Source organism: Macaca mulatta, chromosome 17 (assembly GCF_049350105.2).
Source record: "Macaca mulatta isolate MMU2019108-1 chromosome 17, T2T-MMU8v2.0, whole genome shotgun sequence".
Lineage (NCBI taxonomy): Eukaryota > Metazoa > Chordata > Mammalia > Primates > Cercopithecidae > Macaca > Macaca mulatta.
This window is the reverse complement of record NC_133422.1, coordinates 100021990-100043547: the sequence shown is the minus strand read 5'-3', so window position 1 is coordinate 100043547 and position 21558 is coordinate 100021990. Positions and strand designations below refer to the sequence as shown.

Sequence of the window (21558 nt, the reverse complement as noted above, 5' to 3'; positions counted from 1 at the left end):
GTAACTTTCAATAATAATTTAGTGATGAAATATTACCAAACAAGAGGAGAGGATTTTGATTACCTGTGGTATTATATTCTATCACTGTGTAACAAATCCTTATAAAAATGTAATTTTATAAAACGTATTACCATGTCTTATCAGCTGGGTTCCAGGCATAGAGTCCATCAGAGTCCAGTGAAGATGTTGGCCAGACTATATTTTCATCAGAAGGATTGGCTGGGAAGAGTCTGCTTCCAAACCCATTCAGCTTTGGTAGAAGTTCATTCCTTGTGGTTGCATGACTGGTCTTTTTGCTGGTTGTAGTAGTACGTCCACATTCATTCTAGATGCTGCCTGAAGTCCTTAGATGCCTCTCATAGTTCCTTGCCATGAGCACTTTTCCAACATGGCTGATGACTGCTTCAAGCCTGTAAGGAGATCTGGTCTCAGTTGGCCAAGTCTTGGATAATGTAACCTCATCACCGGAGTCACGTCTCATCACCTTTCCCATGTTCCATTGGTTAGAAGTCCCAGCTTCTGCCCACATTCAAGAGAAAGGGGTTATACAAAGGTGTGACCACCAAGAAGTCAAGATTATGTGGGTCACCTTAGGGTCTGTCTGCCACAACTATATATTTAAATATAGTTTCAAAGGAAGGACTGTGAAAAAACATAAAGAATTGTGGGGATTGCCTGAGAATTGAGGATGTTTATCCACAGATTCTGTAAGGCTTACATTAAACAAGTCTAGCTTATTCAGGAAGTTTTAAAAACTGGGCTTATATGACTTTACTTATTGGGGAAAGCTATCTGACTTGTCTTTGAGGGGAAAAACATTAAAAAATACAGATAAAATACTCTGTCTGCAAAACAATTGCTGGAATATGATCTAACAGAAAAGCCCAGCAGACCTGATTCAAACCTGATGTGAACACAGAAGGCTTTGAAATGAGTAAATTTAATTATTAAACCTAATTTTTCAGATGAGGAAACTGAAATACTGGGGTTAACTATCTTTTGCAGAGTCACACAGTTAAATAATTTTGGAGCCAGAATTCAAATTCAGGCAGCTGGCTTCAGACCTCGTGCTATTAAACCTGACATTAAACTTGACATCCAACTTACATGCAAATGTTACTCTCTCTACCAGGAAAATAACGCATTTAAAAATCCCAGCTCAGATATTACCTCCAACCTACAAATTTCCTGGACACACTAAGTAATAGAGTTAATCACACCGTCTTGTGAGTACCACCCACAGTATCCGGGCTCCACCACACTGTAATGCAATAGGTGTGTTCACACTGTTTGTCTCTCCTGGTGAATAGTCAGTTCATCAGAGCATGACTGTGTTGTGGGTCCTATTATCCTTAGCAAATGATGTAGTGCCTTGTGCATAGAAAGAAATTAATCTTGATGCCTTTCAAGTTCTACCCCAAACAGTCAAGTCATGTTGATTGAAAAGTACCTTCTCAGTGTGAGAAATTACCATCACAGTATTTGAAACAAGTTTGTATCCTTAAGGACTCCATATTGAGGACATTTTCTTCATAGGATTCTAATGTCTAATGACTTGGCCTGATCCTCACCTAATCCTTTAGAAGGCTAGAGAATAAAATTAAATTTTCACTTTTCCAGTGGAGGAAACAGGGTTTTATTGTGCTGCTTGAAACATTGTCACACTAGTAATCTCTTCAAAAGCGAATCTGTTCTGGAAAATAAAGGGTTAGAGGCCTCTGTGGAGGAATACAATAGTGGAATATTTTGAAATAATTGTAAAGCAAAACAGATAATTGTGTTTTCAAGCTCTTTGAAATATATACGTAAGATGTTATATGCCTGAGGTTGAACAAAAAGATAAATAGTTATAGTCATTACCCAATAATGTGCCAATTATAAATAGCATTGTGTGTACACGTCCTCTATTATAAAAATCAGAACAGGATGAAAACGATTATAATCACGTTAATAATTTGATTTGTTTCATTCATCTTTTGAGTTATCTTTTCATAAAATTAGATACTGTGTTATTTCCTTCTGGAAAGCAGAATGGTGCATGTGAGGAGAATGTTTTCATGTTAATCAATGCTGACAAGAATATTATACTTTAAAAAAAACAAAACAAAACAGAAGGTAGGCAGGTTGGGGGTTGGAGGAGGGACAAATGGAGAAGACCAGATTGAAATTATTAGTTGCCAGAAATATATCTATTGACTTTTTATGTTTTTAGAAGTACCTCTGTTAGCTTCCCAAAATACAGCTGTTTACAGTGATTGATAAGTTCCCGTGCTTTTAAGCTTATTCACATCCATTAGTTCTGCCTTTTTCCCCTGTTAAAAATCTGAAGCTGTCAGATTGAAGTAGCATGATCAGCTAATGTTCCTGCCAGATTCAAAGCATGTCCCCAGGGATGGCAAAAGTATTCTAAATCTCAAAGAAATGGCTTTTTAAATGTTGCCTGTTGACATTGGTCACTCCATTTGCTGTATCAGAAATGTTGAAATAAATGTCAGGCAATTATAGAAACAGGACTTTGATGATCAATTTTCTATAAATATTTTATGTTTAGCCCAAACAAAAGAAGGTATTTGGAATTCACTATTTTATGTAAGACTTTTATTTTAAAATAGTATTTAGTATATTTTCAAAATTGGTTAATTTTCTAGTTTTCACTTCAAGTAATGATTATTTACTTTATTTCCTCTAGCATTTGATTATTTTCTTACAAACTGTTTTTTTTTTCTTTCTCCTGTAATAATTTTAGAGTTTCTGCCTTAACACATTTAGGTATATTTTGTAGGAACAAAGGGAAAAGGTATCAGGGAGAGGAAATGGTTTCTAAAATGTAAATTCCAAAGGCAGTGAATGTTAAAAGTTTTTGCCAGTCCCGTCTCTTACAGAACACAGAACTCAGATGCTCTGATAAAGATACAGGATAAATCACATCATTTCCTGCTCCATCATCAGAATATTATTATATGAATTAGATCACTTTTTTAAAAAAAGAACATGGCCTTAGTATAGAACAATAGCAAAAGTCTGGGGAAGGAGAGGAGTGCACCGTGAGGAATGGATGAAGAGCAGAAGCCAGTCCATTTACTGATTTGGTTCATGTGCAAAATAATTGAGCAATAATTGCATATATGTGAGACTCCAGGTATTTTCAAAATCAGCTGGCAAAATTGTGTTATTCCCTACCCTCTTCTGGCTTTCATGGGTTCTCTGTTCTCTCTCCTTTTCCTCCATTCTCCTCTTACCCTAATTCCTGACCACCGTAATCCAATACTCTGAGGTTTTAGGGTTTGGATGATTAAGGTTACCCATGGAATTGTTTGGAAATGTAGATCTGTAATGGAGAGGGGAGAGAATGAAGAATTAGAAGCTGTATGAAAATAGTCGATACTGAGGCCAGGTACCATGACTCATGCCTGTAATCCCAGCATTATGGGAGGCCAAAGTGGGCAGATCACTGGAAGTCAGGAGTTCGAGACCAACTGGGCCAACATGGTGAAACCCCGTCTTTACTAAAAATACCAAAATTATCCAGGCTTGGTTGTGGGTGCCTGTAATCCTAGCTACTCGGGAGGCTGAGGCAGGAGAATTGCTTGAACCTGAGAGGCAGAGGTTGCAGTAAGCCGAGATCGCACCATTGCACTCCAGCCAGGGTGACAAGAGCGAAACTCCTCAAAAAAAAAAAAAAAAAAAAAAAGAGGAAAGAAAATAGTAGATACTGAGATCTGGAAACTGAGAGCATTCATGAATACTGCATCCAAAGAATATTTTGTACTACATCTTATTCATTATACAAATCAAGCAAATATTGCACACTGTATGGTGCACATATGACACTATATAGGTCAACGGGGTGAGAGAGCTGCCCAGAAATAGACATGCAATTTTGTTATCAGATATTCTGGAGAGGTTTCTCTGAGGAGGTTTCTCTGAGGCAGTGTCATCTGAACAATATACAGATGTTAACCAAATGAAGCAGGAGGGTTTGGGGGAAAAAGTATTCCAAGGAGAGGGAACAGGGTGCGGGACAACTAGGGAGCAAGGGAGACTAGAATACTTTGGAAGTGAGAAAACACTCCAGTGAGTGGGCGCATATGAAGAAAAGAATGGAGAGCAGATTACTGAGGTCCATTTAGACCATGTTTTAGATCCTGGACAGCATCCTTAAAATAATAAGGAGCCACTAAAAGTTTGAAGAAGGGCAATGACACCTTCCAATTTGCTTTTTTACAAGACCACTCTGACTCCTGCCTGGGGTAGCATGTGAAGGGGCTAAGCACAATACCTGGTGGCACACAGGAGCTTAAGTGGCTCTTGTTGAAATCAGGTGATGAAATGGGAGTGGATTTGTTTCCTAGGCTGCTACAACAGAGTACGTGAATGGAGTGGCTCAAAATAACAGAAATCTATTCTCTCCCAGTTTGGGATGGAGGTTTCAGCAGGACATGCTCTCTCTAAATGCTTTAGGGGAAAATCTGTTCAATGTCCTTTTCTTAGCTTCCGGTGTTGCTGGCAATCCATGGAGCTCCTTGCTTGTTGGCCATATCACTCCATCATCATGGCGCTCTTCCTGTATGTCCTCACCTTCTCTTCTCCGTGTGTGTCTGCCTCTGTACTCTTCTCCTCTTCCAACAAGGACCCCTGTCATAATGGAATACAGCCCACTCTAATGACCTCATTTTAACTGATTACATCTGCAAATATCCTATTTCTAAATAAGGTCATATTCGTAGGTATTACGGATTAGGACTGCAATATATCTTTCTTGGGGATATAGTTTAACCCCAAACAGGGGATTTTTGAAAGGAAGTGAGATGAGGGGTAGTGGAAAGAAACCATGTAAAGGTTTTAAAATATATTTATGGTGGTAGACTCAACAGGACTTCATGATTAAGTCTGAGTTTAGGGATGGAAGCAGAGTCGTGGCTGACTTCCAGGTTTCTTCCAGATGATGATGCCATTTGTTGAGACACAAAATCCAACGGACCAAGTAAGTGGTGGGTTGAGCATGGGTTCATTTTTTGACATGCCAAGTTTGATCTGTCTGTGAAATTTTTATGTGGAACTGTAGATTTGGTGGTTAAAAATGCCTTTAGAATTCAAATGAGAGATTTGAGTTAGAGACATAAGTGTGGGAGTCATTTCTATTCAAATTATAATCAAAGCTATGCAAGTAGATAACTTTCCTCAGCCAGATAATGTTTAGTCAGAATAGAAGAAATCCTGACATGAACATTAAACATTTTAAAGGACAATGTGGACTATTTCAGACGTATATGAACAAAAAGGACCAGCCTAACTCTGCCATAAGAAAAAAACAAACCATCAAGAAACAGACAGAACATTTGAAATGATGGTTTTAAAGACAAAAAAACATCAGGCAACCACGGACAGAAAAATAAGCAAATACATTGAGCCCAATCATTGCCCCGGATTACCTAAGTTCAGGTAAAAGGCAAGATTGTCTGCTTTCAATATTTCTAGTTAACTTGATAGTGACATTTTCTTTCATAGTAATAAAGCAGGAATAAATAAAAGGAATCCAAATTGGATAAGAAGAAATAAGCTGGTTTTATCTGTAGACAATATCATAAACTGTATAAATAACTATGAAACATACAGAAAGGTGTAAGAGCTAATGTATGATTTTAGTGAGGTTTCAAAATTCAAATTTAATATATAACATTAAAATCATCTGATACAAGAACAAAGAACAATATGAAATTGAAATTTTAAAAATGGTACTTATAATAGCAAAAAAAAAAAAAATACAAAATACTTCCAGATAAATCTGACAAAATTTGTGAAAGTTTCACACAGTTAAAAATAGAAAACACTAAGGAAAAATTGATGATTACCTAAATAAATAAATGCAGAAAGATACATTTTTAATGGGTTGGAAGACAGTATTCTTAAGATGTCAGTTGTCCCCAAATTCATCTATAGCTTCCATGTAATCCCAGCAAGCTACACTGTAGAAATTGGCAAGCTGAATTTAAAATTCCTGTGTAAATGCAAAAGAATTATTATAGCTGTAACACTTTTCTAAAAGAACAAAACTGGGAATAAGTATAATTTTAAGACAGGTATTAGCATTAAGATACACAAATAAATCAATAGGATAAAATAGAGAGTAAAAAAAACAAATAGACCTATATGGACAACTGATTTTGGCCAAGGGGCAAAGAAAACTTGTAGGGAGAATAGCAATATCTTATTTTCCACAATGATGCTGGAACATCTGGGTAGTCATTACACAACAGTTATTTGATCCACATTTAAAATTTAACTCAAGTTGGATTATAGACGTTAGTGTGAAGTCTTAAACTGTAAAACTCATGGAAGAAAACATATGAGACTATCTGCATGGATTAGCGTTAAGTAAAGATGTATTAGGTGCCACAGAAAAAAACCTGATCCATGCAAGAATAAATGTGATAAATTGGACTTCATCAAAATTAAACAATCGCAACAACAAAAAATAACAAAAGAAAAAGAGCTTCTGCTCTTTAAAAGTCATTGTTAAGAGAATTAAAAGACAGTTCTCCATGGCACACAATAAAATATTTACAAAGGATATATCTAATGTAAGATTTGTATCCTGAAAGTATAAAGAAACCTCAATACTCAATAATAGAAAAAAACCCAATAAGAAATGAACAAAAGCTTTAGCAGACCACTGAAAAAAATATATGGGTAGAGAATATGCATATGAAAAGATGCTCAATATTATTAGTGATTAAGAAAATGCAAATGAAAGCATAATGAGATAGTACTACACACTTTTTTTTTTTTTTTTTTTTTGTGAGACAGAGTCTCACTCTGTCCCCCAGGCTGGAGTGCAGTGGCGCGATCTCGGCTCACTGCCAGCTCCGACTCCCGGGTTCCCGCCATTCTCCTGCCTCAGCCTCCAGAGTAGCTGTGACTATAGGAGCCAGCCACCACTTCGATTCAGAAGTAACATTATGGACTAATGAAAAAGAATTTAGTTAAATAAGGCATGAGACAAAGGAAAGTACGTTGATTGAGAAACGATGAAATAGAGGTAGCAAGTAATATGGTTTGGCTGTGTCCCTACCCAAATCTCATCTTGAATTGTAGTTTCCACAATCCCCACGTGTCGTGGGAGGGACCCAGTGGAAGGTAATTGAATCATGGGGTCGGGTCTTTCCTGTGCTGTTCTTGTGACCGTGAATAAGTCTCATGAGATCAGATGGTTTTATAAAGGGGAATTTTTCTGCACAAGCTCTCTCTCTTGACCGCTGCCCTTTGCTCTTCCTTCGTCTTCTGCCGTAATTGTAAGGCCTTCCCAGCCATGTGGAAATGTGAGTCAATTAAACATCTTTCCTTTATAAATTACCCAGTCTCAGATATATCTTTATTAGCAGTATGAGAACAGACTAATACAGCAAGTATTAAAAGCCTTAAAGGTTTGTCTTCTAAAGGAAGAGAGGAGAGTAGAGAGATTGTTAGCCGAAGGGTAAAGGATTCTTGTTACTAAGATGTTAGAGCCTAGAACACATTTAAATACCGATGAGAAGGATACAAGGGAGAGATAAAATTTGAATCAATAGTTTGTTTCCACTGCCACAGAAAAGGATGATATCCAGAGGTTTGGTAGAGGGATGAGTTTTCCTCATAGGAAAGATAAGAGCAGATGGAGCTAAACGCTGGATCCTAAGGTTGGGATATTAAGGGAGTCTGTTTTTTATGGATTTTATTTTCTCTTTGATCTTGGAGGAAAGGATGTCTGCCAAGATATAAGGGCTTGGACAGGCGGATCACAGTTTTAATGAATAAAAACATATATGAAATAGCCACTTCAGAGAGTGGGACAGACAGTACGTGTTTGAGTTTAGACAAAAGTCCCTGGAGTTATAGGGGTTTGAATTCAAATCCGCACTCCTCCACTCACTTGTGGTACTGTTAACAACCAACAGAACAAAGTTAAGACCCCAAATCTTCTTTAAAGTAGAATGACAATGGCATGTTCACCAGACTTCTTGGGAGGAATAAATGAAATACTTTAGTTCAACTATTTTCACCGGTCCTGACACTGGGTTTTGAATAAAGTGTGCCCAAGACTATTGCTATTATAAAGCAAAATGAAAAAACACAATGGCCCTATTAATATGTACCTTTACCTCCTGTAAAGAAAGGTTTCCAAGGAGTTCAATACTAAGAAGACTATTGTTTGAAATGGAGATTCACATTACTAGGTTAACATGTGGAGATCTTGCTCAAAGAGGAGGCTGGTTTAGGTGCTGTGATAATTGTAGATGTCAAATGGACTGGATTATGGAAATACCTAGAGAACTGGTAAAGCATGATTTTTGGTGTTTCTGTGAGGATGTTTCCAGAAGACTTCGGCATCTGCGTCAGCGGACTGACTGAGGAAGATCCCTCCTCGCCGTGGGCAGAGCCATCTTATCAGCTGATGGCCCAGATGGATCAATAAGATAGAGGAAAGAATGTGTGTGTTTCTCCTTCTTAGGGCTGGAACTTACTCTTCATTCCCTGCTCTTGGACAGCAGAACTCTACTTTTTGGACTCTAGGACTAGTGTACTAGCACCGCACTTCCCATAGCTGAGTTCTTACTCCTTGGATCTTGGTCTGAGAGTTACACGGTTGGCTTCCAGGGCCACACCATCACATGCCAGGATCTCCAGCTTGCAGATGCCTTGTCCAGAGGCTTTTCAGGCTCTGTAATCAAATGAGCCAATTCTCCTAACAAATGCTCTCTCTATCTATCTATCTATCTATCTATCTATCTATCTATCTATCCATCCATGTATCTGTCATCTATATCTATCCTATTGGTTCCATCTCTCTGGAGAACCCTAATACAGGTGTTAGCAAACCAAAACCAAGTGGTAAATGTCTACCATTGACATTCCTCTCCTTCCTCAATGACTCTTAGGAACCAAAAACACATGTAAAATTCCATGTACTACACAAGCCAGAAAAGGTAAAACACTGTATCTGCTACTTTACATAGCTCATTTCACTACCACAATCTACCATTATTCAAATACAGATTTAGAAAATGACAGCCTCCAAAAGACTAAAATCATCCATTTTTATTTAGAAGAAAAAGAAATGAAATTTTAATGACAGGCAATTTTAATCTTACTATTTCAATTTATAAGATGTTACTTGCTGAAAATTGTTATGTGCTAAAATGATAAATACTATGTGTTATAAAATATTTTGTCATTGAAAAATGACCTATTATTCTGACCTACTTTATTTTCAGGGGTACTTATAGATAAAGGATTTTATAAAGGCTTCTGCTAAAGAGGACATCAGAGAAAAATAGGATGAAGTAAACTCTTCCTATGAGTTTCTTAAAATTCACAAAAGTAGTCTCTACTGGTTTAAATGGTGTCCCCTCAAAAGTTATGTCGTTTCCAGAACCCCAGAATGTGCCCTTATTTGGAAATAGGGTCATTGTAGATGTACTTAAATAAAATGAGGTAATACTAGAGTAGAGTGGGCTCTACATCCAATATTAGTGATGTCTTTCTAGGAAGAGGAGCAGAGCCACAGGGAATGGTGATCATGTGAAGACAGAGGCAGAGATTGACTGATGTGCCTGCCAACCAAGGAAGGTGGTGCATTGCTGGACACCACTAGGAGGTCGGAGAGAAGCATGGTGCAGATTCTTCATCCAGTGGGAACCAGCCTGTGTGTTAATTTCAGACTTCTACCCTCCAGAACTGTGAGACGATAAATTGACTGAAACTGGTTTAAACCACTCAGTTTGCAATAGTGTATTATGTCAGCCCTAAGAAGCCAATATAAAGTCCTAAAGAATTTCAATAAAGGTGTCAGGAATTATAGATCACAGACAATACTGATAGGACCTTCTAGCATTCTTACACTTCTGTAGTGTTTGTTGCTCTTTTGGCCTTTCCTATTTTTTTTTTTAATTGTGATTGGCAAAAACCCTTTAAAAAACCAAGAAACAATACCAACAGAAACAAAGCTATGTACTTGTTTTGGGAAGCAACCTCGAATGGTAAGATGGGGGCTGTGTTCTAAAAGGTGAGGAGAAATTTACAGCGAAGGTAAAGAGATAAAGATAAGTGGTCCTGTGCACCACTGAATTCTGAGAACTCTGAACAAATCATAAGTATATGTTAGTGCCCAGTGAATAGTTGTTGAATGAATGGATGAATCAACAAATACATGAATTAATGAGATAATCAATCTGTGAGACAAAAAACAATGCAAATGAGGAGACAAGAGTGGGTGAGTTTGACTAAAAATTGAAGATCACCCATTTTTTTCAGCCAACAAATAGGTGAGCATATGTTATATGCCAGGCATTGGTATTGGTGTTTGGCATAAAGAAATAGCAAAGCAAAGTCCTACTGTTAAGGGACATAGACTCCTGGAATTTAGAAGAAGGGGCACAGGACAAATCAGAGTTTCTGCCATTTTAAAATTCTTTTTCATTGCAATATAGCTGGAGTCAAGTTGCTCATAAATAAAGCAAGATAAATCAATTGATTTAAAATATCTTTCACACTATCCTTCCATGGAAAGTGCAGAGAAGGGTCTAGTCTCTAAATGTAGGCAACTGGAGACTCCCTTTTCCTATATTCCTTTAAACCCCATGCCCCAAAACGTGTAATCAAGTCTGTTCTTGAACAGAAAAGAACAGAGTGCCCTTTCTCCTTGGAATTTTGTAGGAGCCGCTGAGAAAAGCTGCTGTGGTCCTAGTTTGTAAAAGTACCAATGGGTGAGGATGCATCTGCTCTGTTCAGTTGGGAAGTTAGCACAGCTTTCAGCACTCCTCAATACCAACTGATTATTGAACATGTACTAAGGGAAGCTCCTGTACAGACCAGTAAACCACACAATTGCAGAAATCCTCTAATTAAAGAAACACACCGTAATCTTCCTGGTGAATCTGAAGAAAAGGTTTTTTAGAAAAGTACATCTGTATAACGTACATTTGTGTAAGAAACAATCCTTTTTCATTGAAGTGCAGCTATATTGTTAGATGTTGTTCTAAGAAAACTCAGCTTAAAATTTCCTATGGGCTGCTTTGGCTGAAAATAATTGTCTAACTGGATGGTCACAAATGACCAAGAAACCAAATATATTTCATAGTATTAACTATCATTACAGACTGTTAAATAATACTACACAGTAGAGATCTTTTGAAAAATATTTTAAATGATAGATTCTATTTTGGCTTGAGGCAAAGTCTTAAACATAACAAGGTAAATAAATTTTTAATGAAATTTTACAAGCAAAAGAATTAATGTTCAAGACACAGAATCATGCCTTTTGGAAATGACTCTCATGATATTCTATTATTTAAAAAACTATGTGCCTATTTTTAGGAATTAAAATTGCTCTGGTAGATACCTGATAGATACCTATCTCACAAATCATGTTTTTCTGTCATAAGTAAATTTTTTAAATGTTTTAGTTTATAGGTTGTTTGTTTGTTTGAGACAGGAACTTGGGACTGTCTCTGTCACTCAGGCTGGAGTGTAGCGCTGTGATCTTGGCTCACTGAAGAATCCCTTCCGTGTTCAAAGGATCCTCCCTCCTCAGCTTTCCAAGTAGCTGGGACTACAGGCATGCGCCAACATGCCTGGCTAATTTTTAAATTCTTTGTAGAGATGGGGTCTAGGTTTCCCTGGTTGGTCTTGAACTCCTGGGTTCAAGCAATCCTCCTACTTTGGCCTTCCAAAGTGTGGGATTACAAGCATGAGCCCCTGTGCCTGGTGAGTTTCTAATTTTTACATTCAGTTCATTTTTATGTGACTGGCATTTGCATAGGATTATTTTTATAACCAATATATTTTAGGTATGTAACCCAGAAGTAAATCACTAATTAATCTGCACTGGAGGAAATATAATTTAGGGAGAGTAGAAATTCTATTTGATAGACTGCACCAAAGGTAAGGTGTCACAGCCTTGAAGAGCCTCAGTGACTCTGGGAAAAACAAGCACCAAGACTGACCTTCCGGATCCGAGGTCTGGTAGCAGGATGGTTTTCAGTTCCATCTGTTGGAGGTCTCAGCTTCTGACATAAAGGCCTGCTTTATACAAAATGAGCCTGATTGAAAGATGTAAGCCACCAGGTTATAGGGAGAACTACAGGAGGCAGACAGGAGAAAATAAAAGAGTGATGTTGTTCTTCCACTAGCCTGTGGCTACTAACAAATTTCATCAGGATGTTGCTGAGGATCCTCAGAACAGTTTACAGAGGTAACTGTAAGCAGTAGAGGGCTATGAAAACGCTCCTGGGTGCTGACAGGAGCCCCTGGCGGGTGGTGAGTTGGGAATACAGGGGCTGTATAGGGGGTGAGGGAACTGTGCTTGACACCAATCAATGGGAGCCTGGAGAAACTAAGGCAGGGACTGGAATCATGCTGAGACTCAAACATTTTGAGCTGGAGTACTCACCAGGTACTCTAACTCAATCATATGCGTTGGGTATAAGGAAATTAGGAATAATTGGAACTGTGGCTGGCCCCAAATTTCATGCCCTATTTATAGCCATTCATCAGATTTAGAATGAGATAAAGGAAGGATTCTTTTTATTATTTTTTAAAACACCCACTTCATGTTTTACACCCACATCATAAATCACCCAGAGGGAGAATTAGGCCTGTGGACCTCCCATTTTGTAGTACCTCATATGTAATTTTTTTTTTTTTTTTTTAACAGACTCTCGTTTTTTGGTACAAGTGAATGAGGAAAAGGCTTTGCTGCTGCTGTTGTTTTTATTCTCTGTAAGAGTACCTCTGGGTGAAAATTATTAAGAAAGCTAATTATTATATCTTTATATGACTCTAAATTTGGTCTATTTAAAAATTCAAAACATAGACATTTGGAAATGACTTTCTCATCTCAGTACTGAAGTTGAGAGGGAGAAGGAAAAAAAGTGAGAAATTCCAGTGCCTGGATATTCCCAGGCTAATTTCTAGACAAGTGAGTTTTGATAAGTTCAAGTTTCAGATAAGAATTTCTTTTTTCTTCTCTTGTTGGTTTTTCCAAATCATGAGTAAAAATGTCTCTGAAAGAGCCTGAAAAAATATATATTAATGTGGAGAATTATTGACATAAAATTTTAATAAATTAGTATGAGAATGAGACACTACAATAAATATTATTTAGAGTTATTTTAATAGTCCTCTCCCCTATCATCATCACCCATTTAAAAAGTTGGGTATATATATATGTGTGTGTGTGTGTGTGTGTGTGTGTGTGTGTGTGTGTGTGTGTGTGTGCATTCATAAAAATTTAGTGTGCAGTTCTTAGTTTTTCTTTATGCAAAACACACAAAATAAAAGTGAATAATTGAAGCCATTACACACACATTTTTCCTCCTAAGTTCTGTAAATAGATATTCCAATAAAGACACTACCAATATCTTACTTTCTGTCTTAACTATAACTGAGAGTATTTATATATTAAACTTTTTAAATAAGAAATGATTGGATTTCAATTTGCCTTAAAGATTAATAATGTAATATTCTTCACCCTAAATAACTCAGATTATTTCTAATTTTTTCTTTAATTTACCTTCATAAATACAGCCTTCGATTAATATAATTTAGTGGAGTTGATCAATCTGAGATATTTTTACCTTCCCCCATTACAGCATGCCATGGAATGAAAATTTACTTTGCTGCTCGAATGTATCAAACACAGTTTCTGTGGTCAAGTTCCTCTCCTTTCGTAAATGTGCTTAGAGGATCTCGTAAGACGTAACTCCTCTGACAAGAGAACCATTTTGGCACCAACACTACAAAAGCTTCTGTGTTCCTAAGGGAGAGATCCTCTCCTGAATTAAATTTAACCTCTTTAGTACGCGCATTTAGCCACCTGATAAATCCACTTGAGCTATCTTTTGGGGAGAGAGAGGTACCTGGGAACAATAACACTTCCTTTTTGAACAGTTTAATAAAGCTTTGTGAGATTCCAAGATGAAAGATAATGTGTAATGCTAATAGTGCCCTCCACAGCTCTGCATTCATGGATCCAATTACGTTTTTTGTCACGGTAAAAGCCACAGTGGATATATTAAATGAGAGTGTGGCTTAAGAATGAAGGCCCAGGAGTCTGGAGATCTGGTTTCTAAGGCTGACTTAACTTCTGCTTGCTTATCTCTCTATGAGTGTGCAGCTTAACATCGTTACCTCAGTGTCTCCTTCCATAAAGTGCCCAGCAAATATCTGAGAAATTCTTTTAAAATGACAGTGCAAAGTGCCATTTAGAATCACCTTGGAATGTCTAGAAAAAAATGAGCTGAGTGTTCAAAGAGGGAAATACAATCTTCTGCTTAATTTCAGAGTGATCATAAAGTTTGTCTTTTACTTTTTAAAAGTCATGAGATTTCCAGAAGAGGAATGACATTTTCAAAGCCTTAAGGACACTTGTGAAAACACTCCTTCAACTATTCTTTATTTCTCACCAAAATTTTGACTCTGGCTTTTCTCCAACTTCCTCTCTTCCCCAATTCTCAATTCCAACTTGAAAAGAGTAATTGCAATTTTAACTTTTTCCATCCTGGAGTATTTTCTTGCAGCTGATTTGTTTCAGATAATTGTAAAGTTATGCATGTCAGATTTTGTTTTAGATACACATGATTGCTGGCTTTAGTCAGTCAATCCCCAAACCCTTAAACCGATTAATTTCACTGTGAAATAATTGATTATGAATTTGTAGCAATATCTGATTTTATTTTAAAATTCAAGTTGATAGAACATTGTCATTTATTGATTAATCTATTGCCCTTTGCCTTGAGATAATCTTGAAGAAGCAGAATACTGCCGTTAGTAAAATGACATCTATGTATTACAAATGACCGTGTTCTTAAAATACACACACACGCGCGCACACACACACACACGCGCGCGCACACACACACACACGCGCACACACACACACACACGCGCGCACACACACACACACACAGAGACATACTTTCTAGTAATAAGCAGTGTTTTGAGTAAAATCTTTTGAAAGATGTTTAGCAAATCGAAACAATTTCTGTCTTCCTATGTGGTGCCTGCAATTATATGGTTTAGATAGTTATTGAAGGACTTGGGAAACATCATAGGCCCATTGGCATTATTCTCAATGTATCAAAGATTCATTCAGTATAAATAAATAATTTCATTATTTATAATAATAAAAGTTGTCATGGAAAATTTTATAACCTGATAAATAGGATGTCATAGAAATACTCAACATGGAAAAATAAAATATATACATAGTTTAAATTAGACCATCTGTTACAGAGTTGTACAGTCTAACTCTCTGGCCAGGTAAGCTTCTAGCATGAAACTTCACACAATCATACCTACAATGTATTCTTGCCTAATTCCTTGTTCCAAAGGAAAGTTTGATAGGGAAGTTGAATAATTTCACTTCCTTTTAGAGATGGTAGAACTTATTTAAGTAGCTTTCCTGTAGTACAAAGATTAGGCAGCTTTGATTGGAACTCTAGATTGAAAATGAATAGAAATAACTTCTTACAGACCACATCTAAATTTAACTTTGCTTCACACCAATAAACTATAGCCTCTACTACTTTATAGACAGATTATAGCTCATCAGTATGACTAAAAATCACTGTGGAATTACTCTGTAATAGTTCTGTTGCTATGCCTATAAATATAATTTCAGTGAGTGACTTTTCCATTTTCTAGCTGCCTGGCTATACTTTTTTTGCATGGCAAACTAAAGGACTTTAAGAATATGGTAAATGACAAATTTAAATAGCCTCAGATAAAACATGAAAGTTGACATTAAATTATCTGGTTAAAAATTATTTTCAGAACAATTTTAAAAATAACATTTTTCTATTGATTTTAACTTAATGTTTATACTATTCTAAAAAAGTTAACAAAATGCAATTTTGCTTACACTCATAAAGCCTAACATAAAGAAAATAACAGCATTATTTAGGGGAAAAAGTCCCATTACCCAAGTGAATAGATAATTAAATAATTATCATAGGCAAAAGACAGATAGATAGCATCAGATATTGTAACTTGGTAGAGCTTCACTACTAGGTCTAACAGTTGAAAATAATCCAGGAAATAGTTTTAAGTGTTTTATATTTAAAACACCTACACACACACACACACACACACACACACACACACACACGTAGGCAGTGTGAAATTTACATTGTTCCTTTCCCATGTTATTGTTGTATATGGGCAGGCTTATTTTTCACATATTTCCTTCTCAATAGCCTCGTAGTTCTAAAGAGGCACACAGCATTATCACCAAAGATGCTTGACAAAGATGGATATGCTGAGGGTGATCCAGATTTACTGATGATGGGAGGCCTGGAAATCTGAAAATTCAACAAACTTTCCTAGTAATTTTTATATAAAACAAAATACAAGAAAAACTACTGCATGAGAAAATAGGAAGAAGCCAGTGGATACTTTTTGTAAAAAAGAAAGTTTTAAAATGGTTACTGTGTAATAGACAAATGATTTCTGAGCTAGAGAAAAGTTCAACATGAAATATAATCTAATATTAAAAAGCCCAGAGAAGTTGCTTTCTTAAGTTCCAAGATTAGCATTTAGCTTTCTCCTGGTTAAAAGTTTAAAACGAAGAAGATATATACTCTGCGTAGGGCTGAGGAAGGTAAAGGACTCAAGGATATAATGATCTCTGTAAATGCCTCTGTGCCATTTCCAAATAACTGTCCTCATGCCCTCTCTTCCATCCTTCTTTCCTTGTTACCTTCTCTCTTCTTCTCTCTGTCTCCTTTGCTGCAACAGTATTTAAGTGGATGTATAATACACATTAACTCTATCACATCTTTTAACATACATGTTGGTTTAGTGATTGTGGAGCGATTGTAGGAATTGTCCATTTTACTTAATTTTTCAGAGGTTTTTGGTTAAAACAAAATTCCCTCAGAGATTCAAATGTCATCTGTTAATTGAAATATATACGTCTGTGTTTTGAGATTAAGCCCAAAGGAAGGGTGGCTTCTCTCTCTGGATCGGACTATATGTTGAGTTATTTAATTACAGTAAAACAAAAATATTAAGATGGCAAGAAAAAATTAATCGTGATGCCTCATTCTTGATTCCTCATGAAATGGATTGCCTATACCATACTTACATAACACGTGCATAGCCTTTCCAAAGCTCCAAACCTCAAGATGAAATGGTCCGTTCCTCCCTTTCCTGTGCGAGTGTTGGGAAGTTTCCTCTTCCCCATCAAGGGGCCTTTCCTACTGTGCTGACCACAAGGTAGTTTTTCGAGGGGATCTTAAGTTATATTAGTATTTTATGAGATCTTAGATAGGGTTAAATGATTCCTCTTATTTTGGTGTGGAAAGAGAATGGAGTGTGATAGTGAATGCAGGAGAAAGTTGTGAAAGACTGAAATGAGCTGTAAATATTACTAAATCACGTGACTAGCAGAGGCTTCCAAGATTTCTCTGCCTTTCATCATCTTTGAGCTATTTTACAACTTTGTAAAATTTTAAAAATATGGCATAAATGCAATTGACTTTCTTTCAGAAAAATGCAAAGTAATTGTGTCCAGTGAGAATGCTGTGGACTATTGTTCTGTGAATCGACCAGTTCTACTTATATATGACTTTAAATTTGCCTTTGAATCGGTTGTAACATCTTATTGTTTCTCTTATTAATCAAGTAAAATCTTTGATTTATGTTCATGATATATCTGTATAAGCTACCACGAAATGTTTTTAAATGCCTTATCATGTAATATAACCAACTTTCTAGACAAATAGCGCTCCCTTTCTTATTTTCAAGTAAGTAGCGAAAACTTATTTGAAATTCTGAACCCATCAATTTAATTTTTGTATGAAAGGATGAAAATTTCCTAGAAGCCCTCTTGGTATCATCTAGGTAAATCTCATATCAAATCTGTGCTAATATGTTATTTGTCCTGTAACTGGTTCTTAGTCCAAATTTCATACTATTTATTCCAGTCCTATATCCTTCACCTCGATCAATATAAAGTGCATTGGCCACACAGTCTTATTGTCTGTATAACAGCTTCAACTCAATTTTCAAACAGTATTTTAAAAATTAAATGGCCAAGTGCGGTGGCTCACAGCTAATCCCAGCACTTTGGGAGGCTGAGGTGGGCGGATCATGTGGTCAGGAGATCGAGACCATCCTGGCTAACATGGTGAAACCCCGTCTCTACTAAAAATACAAAAATCACCCGGGCGTGGTGGCGGCGCCTGTAGTCCCAGCTACTCGGGAGGCTGAGGCAGGAGAATGGCGGGAACCCGGGGGGCGGAGCTTGCAGTGAGCCGAGATCGCGCCACTGCACTCCAGCCTGGGCGACAGAGCGAGACTCTGTGTTGAAAAAAGAAAAGAAAGAAAAAAAAAAATAGCTAGGTGTGGTGGTGCGGGCCTGTAATCTCGGCTGCTTGGGAGGCTGAGGCAGGAGAATCTCTTGAACCCAGCAGACAGAGGTTGCCGCGAGCCCAGATGGCACCACTGCACTCCAGCCTGGGCAACAGAGCAAGACTCTGTCTCAAAATAATTTAAAATAAATAAATGAATAAAAATAGAATATTTTGGTTGAGGGTACATGGGTGAGCTGTTTTATTTTATATATGTAGGATTTCTAAAATAATTTTACTTTTACCAGTCCAACTTCTATAATTTATAAATATGTAATAAATAGTAGATAATATTAATGAATGTGTTGTTTGGTATTTTGTTAGTTGACTTAAAAATGAGAATGATAAAAAAGGCATGGTGTCAAAGGCACTTCAAAATTATTAGTCATGGGGGTAAAAAAAATAAATAAAAGAAACCAAGACAAGTTGCCAGCATGGCTACACAGAGAAATTCCAGTTTCCCCAAAACTGGAAAATAATAGCATTTTCAGTGAGGACAGACTGCTTAACCTATAACAAAGATACCTGCTATATATTAGAAATTCTGTTTGTTTATCCTTAAGCAATTATTTTAATCTTGATAGTTTATTCTGATTAGAGATATAACAAGACTGTAACTCTAGTCTCTTCTTGGAAAAAAAAAAAAAATTCCAATGAGCGAGATGATTAATCCAGTTAAGAAACATGTCCAGTCTGGGGACAAAAAGGGTAGATCAAATTTTGGTTAGGAAGATTAACCAAGTAAAAATCCAGTAGCTAGAATTTATTGTAAAAGCCAATAAGAAATCATCCAAGAAATAAAAAACTAAAAATAACCCACAATATGGAATAAAAAAAGACATAGAGTGATTCTCTTTGCATTCAATAGAGACTGAGAAAACACAACTGTCAGAAGATTAAATATTGCTTTGGAATGTTTAGAAATATGATGAAAGTAAATTAGACAATTGCTAGAAAAATATTCTTCAGTTGGTTCCCCTGCGCATCAAAAAATTCAACTTGATACTCCGTTTTCTTTTTCTTGACAAATTTAGGGCTTTTATTAGTGCTATGACAGAAAGAAGGAATGCTACCAAAAAGACCATTTGAATCTACTTTAATTATTTCAGAGTAGGGAACCCATAATTGGAAAGTAATTTATAACCTTGAGTTTGTAAAATCTGTAAACTCTCACAACGATGTGAAGGCAGAGAAAGTATCAAACTCGGTCCCCTATAATAAGCTCATTACTTCATAAATATATATCCCCCTCATCTATGTGTCAGAAATGTTTAAAATTTTCACCATTGGTACATTATTTTTGGGCCTTACATTTTTGTGGATTTGGTGACTACTTGAAAGAAATAAAATAGGATTGGATAATGTGAATTTCTTTTACACTCATTGTCACTATTAGAAAATAAGGCCCAAATAAAATATGACAGAGCCGAATTAGTTTTAATACAGGAAAAATTTGTAAGTTGAAGAGGAGAAAATGCAGCCAGGAACTAACAGTACACACCTAAGCAGTTAAGAAAGCGTGGATGATGATAAGAGGAAGGAAATTTCTGTCCTCCAGCTACTTTGAATTTAGTGTTCTGCCTAGCACTAATACTATTGAATCTTATGGTATAGTGCTTGACTATCTAATGAGATGATAACTCTCCTACTTGGAGAAAATGGAGATGCCTCGCCTACCTCTGCTTGTATATATGCTGAAACATACTGATGTCTGCTGCCTTCTTAATTTTACATTAATTTTTAAAGTAAGGATTGATTTGATTTAAAAAAATGCACTTGGAAAAATTATTCTGCTATTCCCCCATTTCTTGTTCATGTCTATTTACAACTAACAAGATTTGCATGCAAATAGATATATGGACAAGATCTCACTTCTTTTCATGTCTGGCTTCTCCCTGTTTACCCACAATTATTTTCATAATATTTTATTGTGATTCCACAAACCAGGGACAAATCTCTGAAGGGAAGAGTGTTCCAAGGCATGGTCATCATTAGAAGACAATAAGCTTGTTTTCATTCCAGCATCCTTAGCTTTGTTCAAGGCTAAGTGGAAGAAATTAACATACGGCATGCCTTTCAATGAAAATTGTTTCTAATTATTTTGCTTCACAAATTATTCCACCAGGCATTGATTAGACTTTTAAAATTTATTTCATATCTGTCACTCTCAGCTAACATTTGTAATTTTTTACTGTTGTTAAAGAGAATCTGTTAATTGAAATACAATTATCCTCTTTAGTAAAAGTAAATAAAATTACTTGGGTAGCCAACATATTCAAGTAATCACCAATCTTGGTCAGAAATTAAAAATAAGATGAGCATCTAAACTTGGCACTCAAAGACTGACCATCTGCACCTTTGAGGCAAAATGAAATTCAGTTTGGGAAAATCTTATGAAAATCAATGTTTTAATTATGCTGTCAAGGGCTGTGGTAGGCAGAAATTTCTTTGCTCCACCCCCCAAAGATGTCCAGTTCTTAATCCTGAAAACCTGTGGATATATGATCTAATGTAACAAAAGGACTTCATAGATGTGACTAACGTTAAGGACCTGGAGGTGGAGAGTGACGTTGGTTATCCTGGTGTGTCCAGTGTAATCACAGGCATCTTTATAATCAGTGAAGGACTCCCCGCTGTGCTGAGAGAGGGGCATGCTGGAAGAAGAGTGGTCAGAGAAGCAACATTGCTGGCTCTAAAGACAGAGGACAGGCCATGAACCAAGGCATGCAGGCGGCCTCCGAAAGCTGGGACAGGCAAGAGAATGGACTCTGCCCTGGAGCCTCCAGAACGCGTGCAGCCCTGCCCATTCCTTGCTGTTAGCCAGGTGAGACATCTGTCAGCCTGATGAGAACTATGAAACAATGAATGTGTGGGTTTCTTCACCACAAAATTTGTGTTAATTTGTTATAGCAGTGATAGAAAACTAAGACAAGGTTATATCTTGGCGTGTCAGATTTTAAGTTGTCTGCTATAGTTTAGAAAAGCTCAGAGAAGGAGCTGCAATTTGTCTCTTTTTAAAAAAGAAAAAAAAAGATCACCTTCTAGGAAATTAAATATTAACGGGCTGGGTGTGGTGGCTGACGCCTGTAATCCTAGCACTTTGGGAGGCTGAGGCGCTACTGCACTCCAGCCTGGGCAACAGACTGAGACCCTGTCTCCAAAATAAATA

The 21558-nt window shown here is 36.7% G+C and overlaps 1 protein-coding gene across 1 annotated transcript; it reads right to left on the bottom strand.

Moving 5' to 3' along the window:
- Positions 1-206: 206 nt before the first annotated feature.
- Positions 207-16704, bottom strand: DAOA (D-amino acid oxidase activator). Its single transcript, XM_077973983.1, is given in 3 exon segments — positions 207-358; positions 361-519; positions 16617-16704. Coding segments are annotated over 3 exon segments (399 nt in total).
- Positions 16705-21558: the final 4854 nt, after the last annotated feature.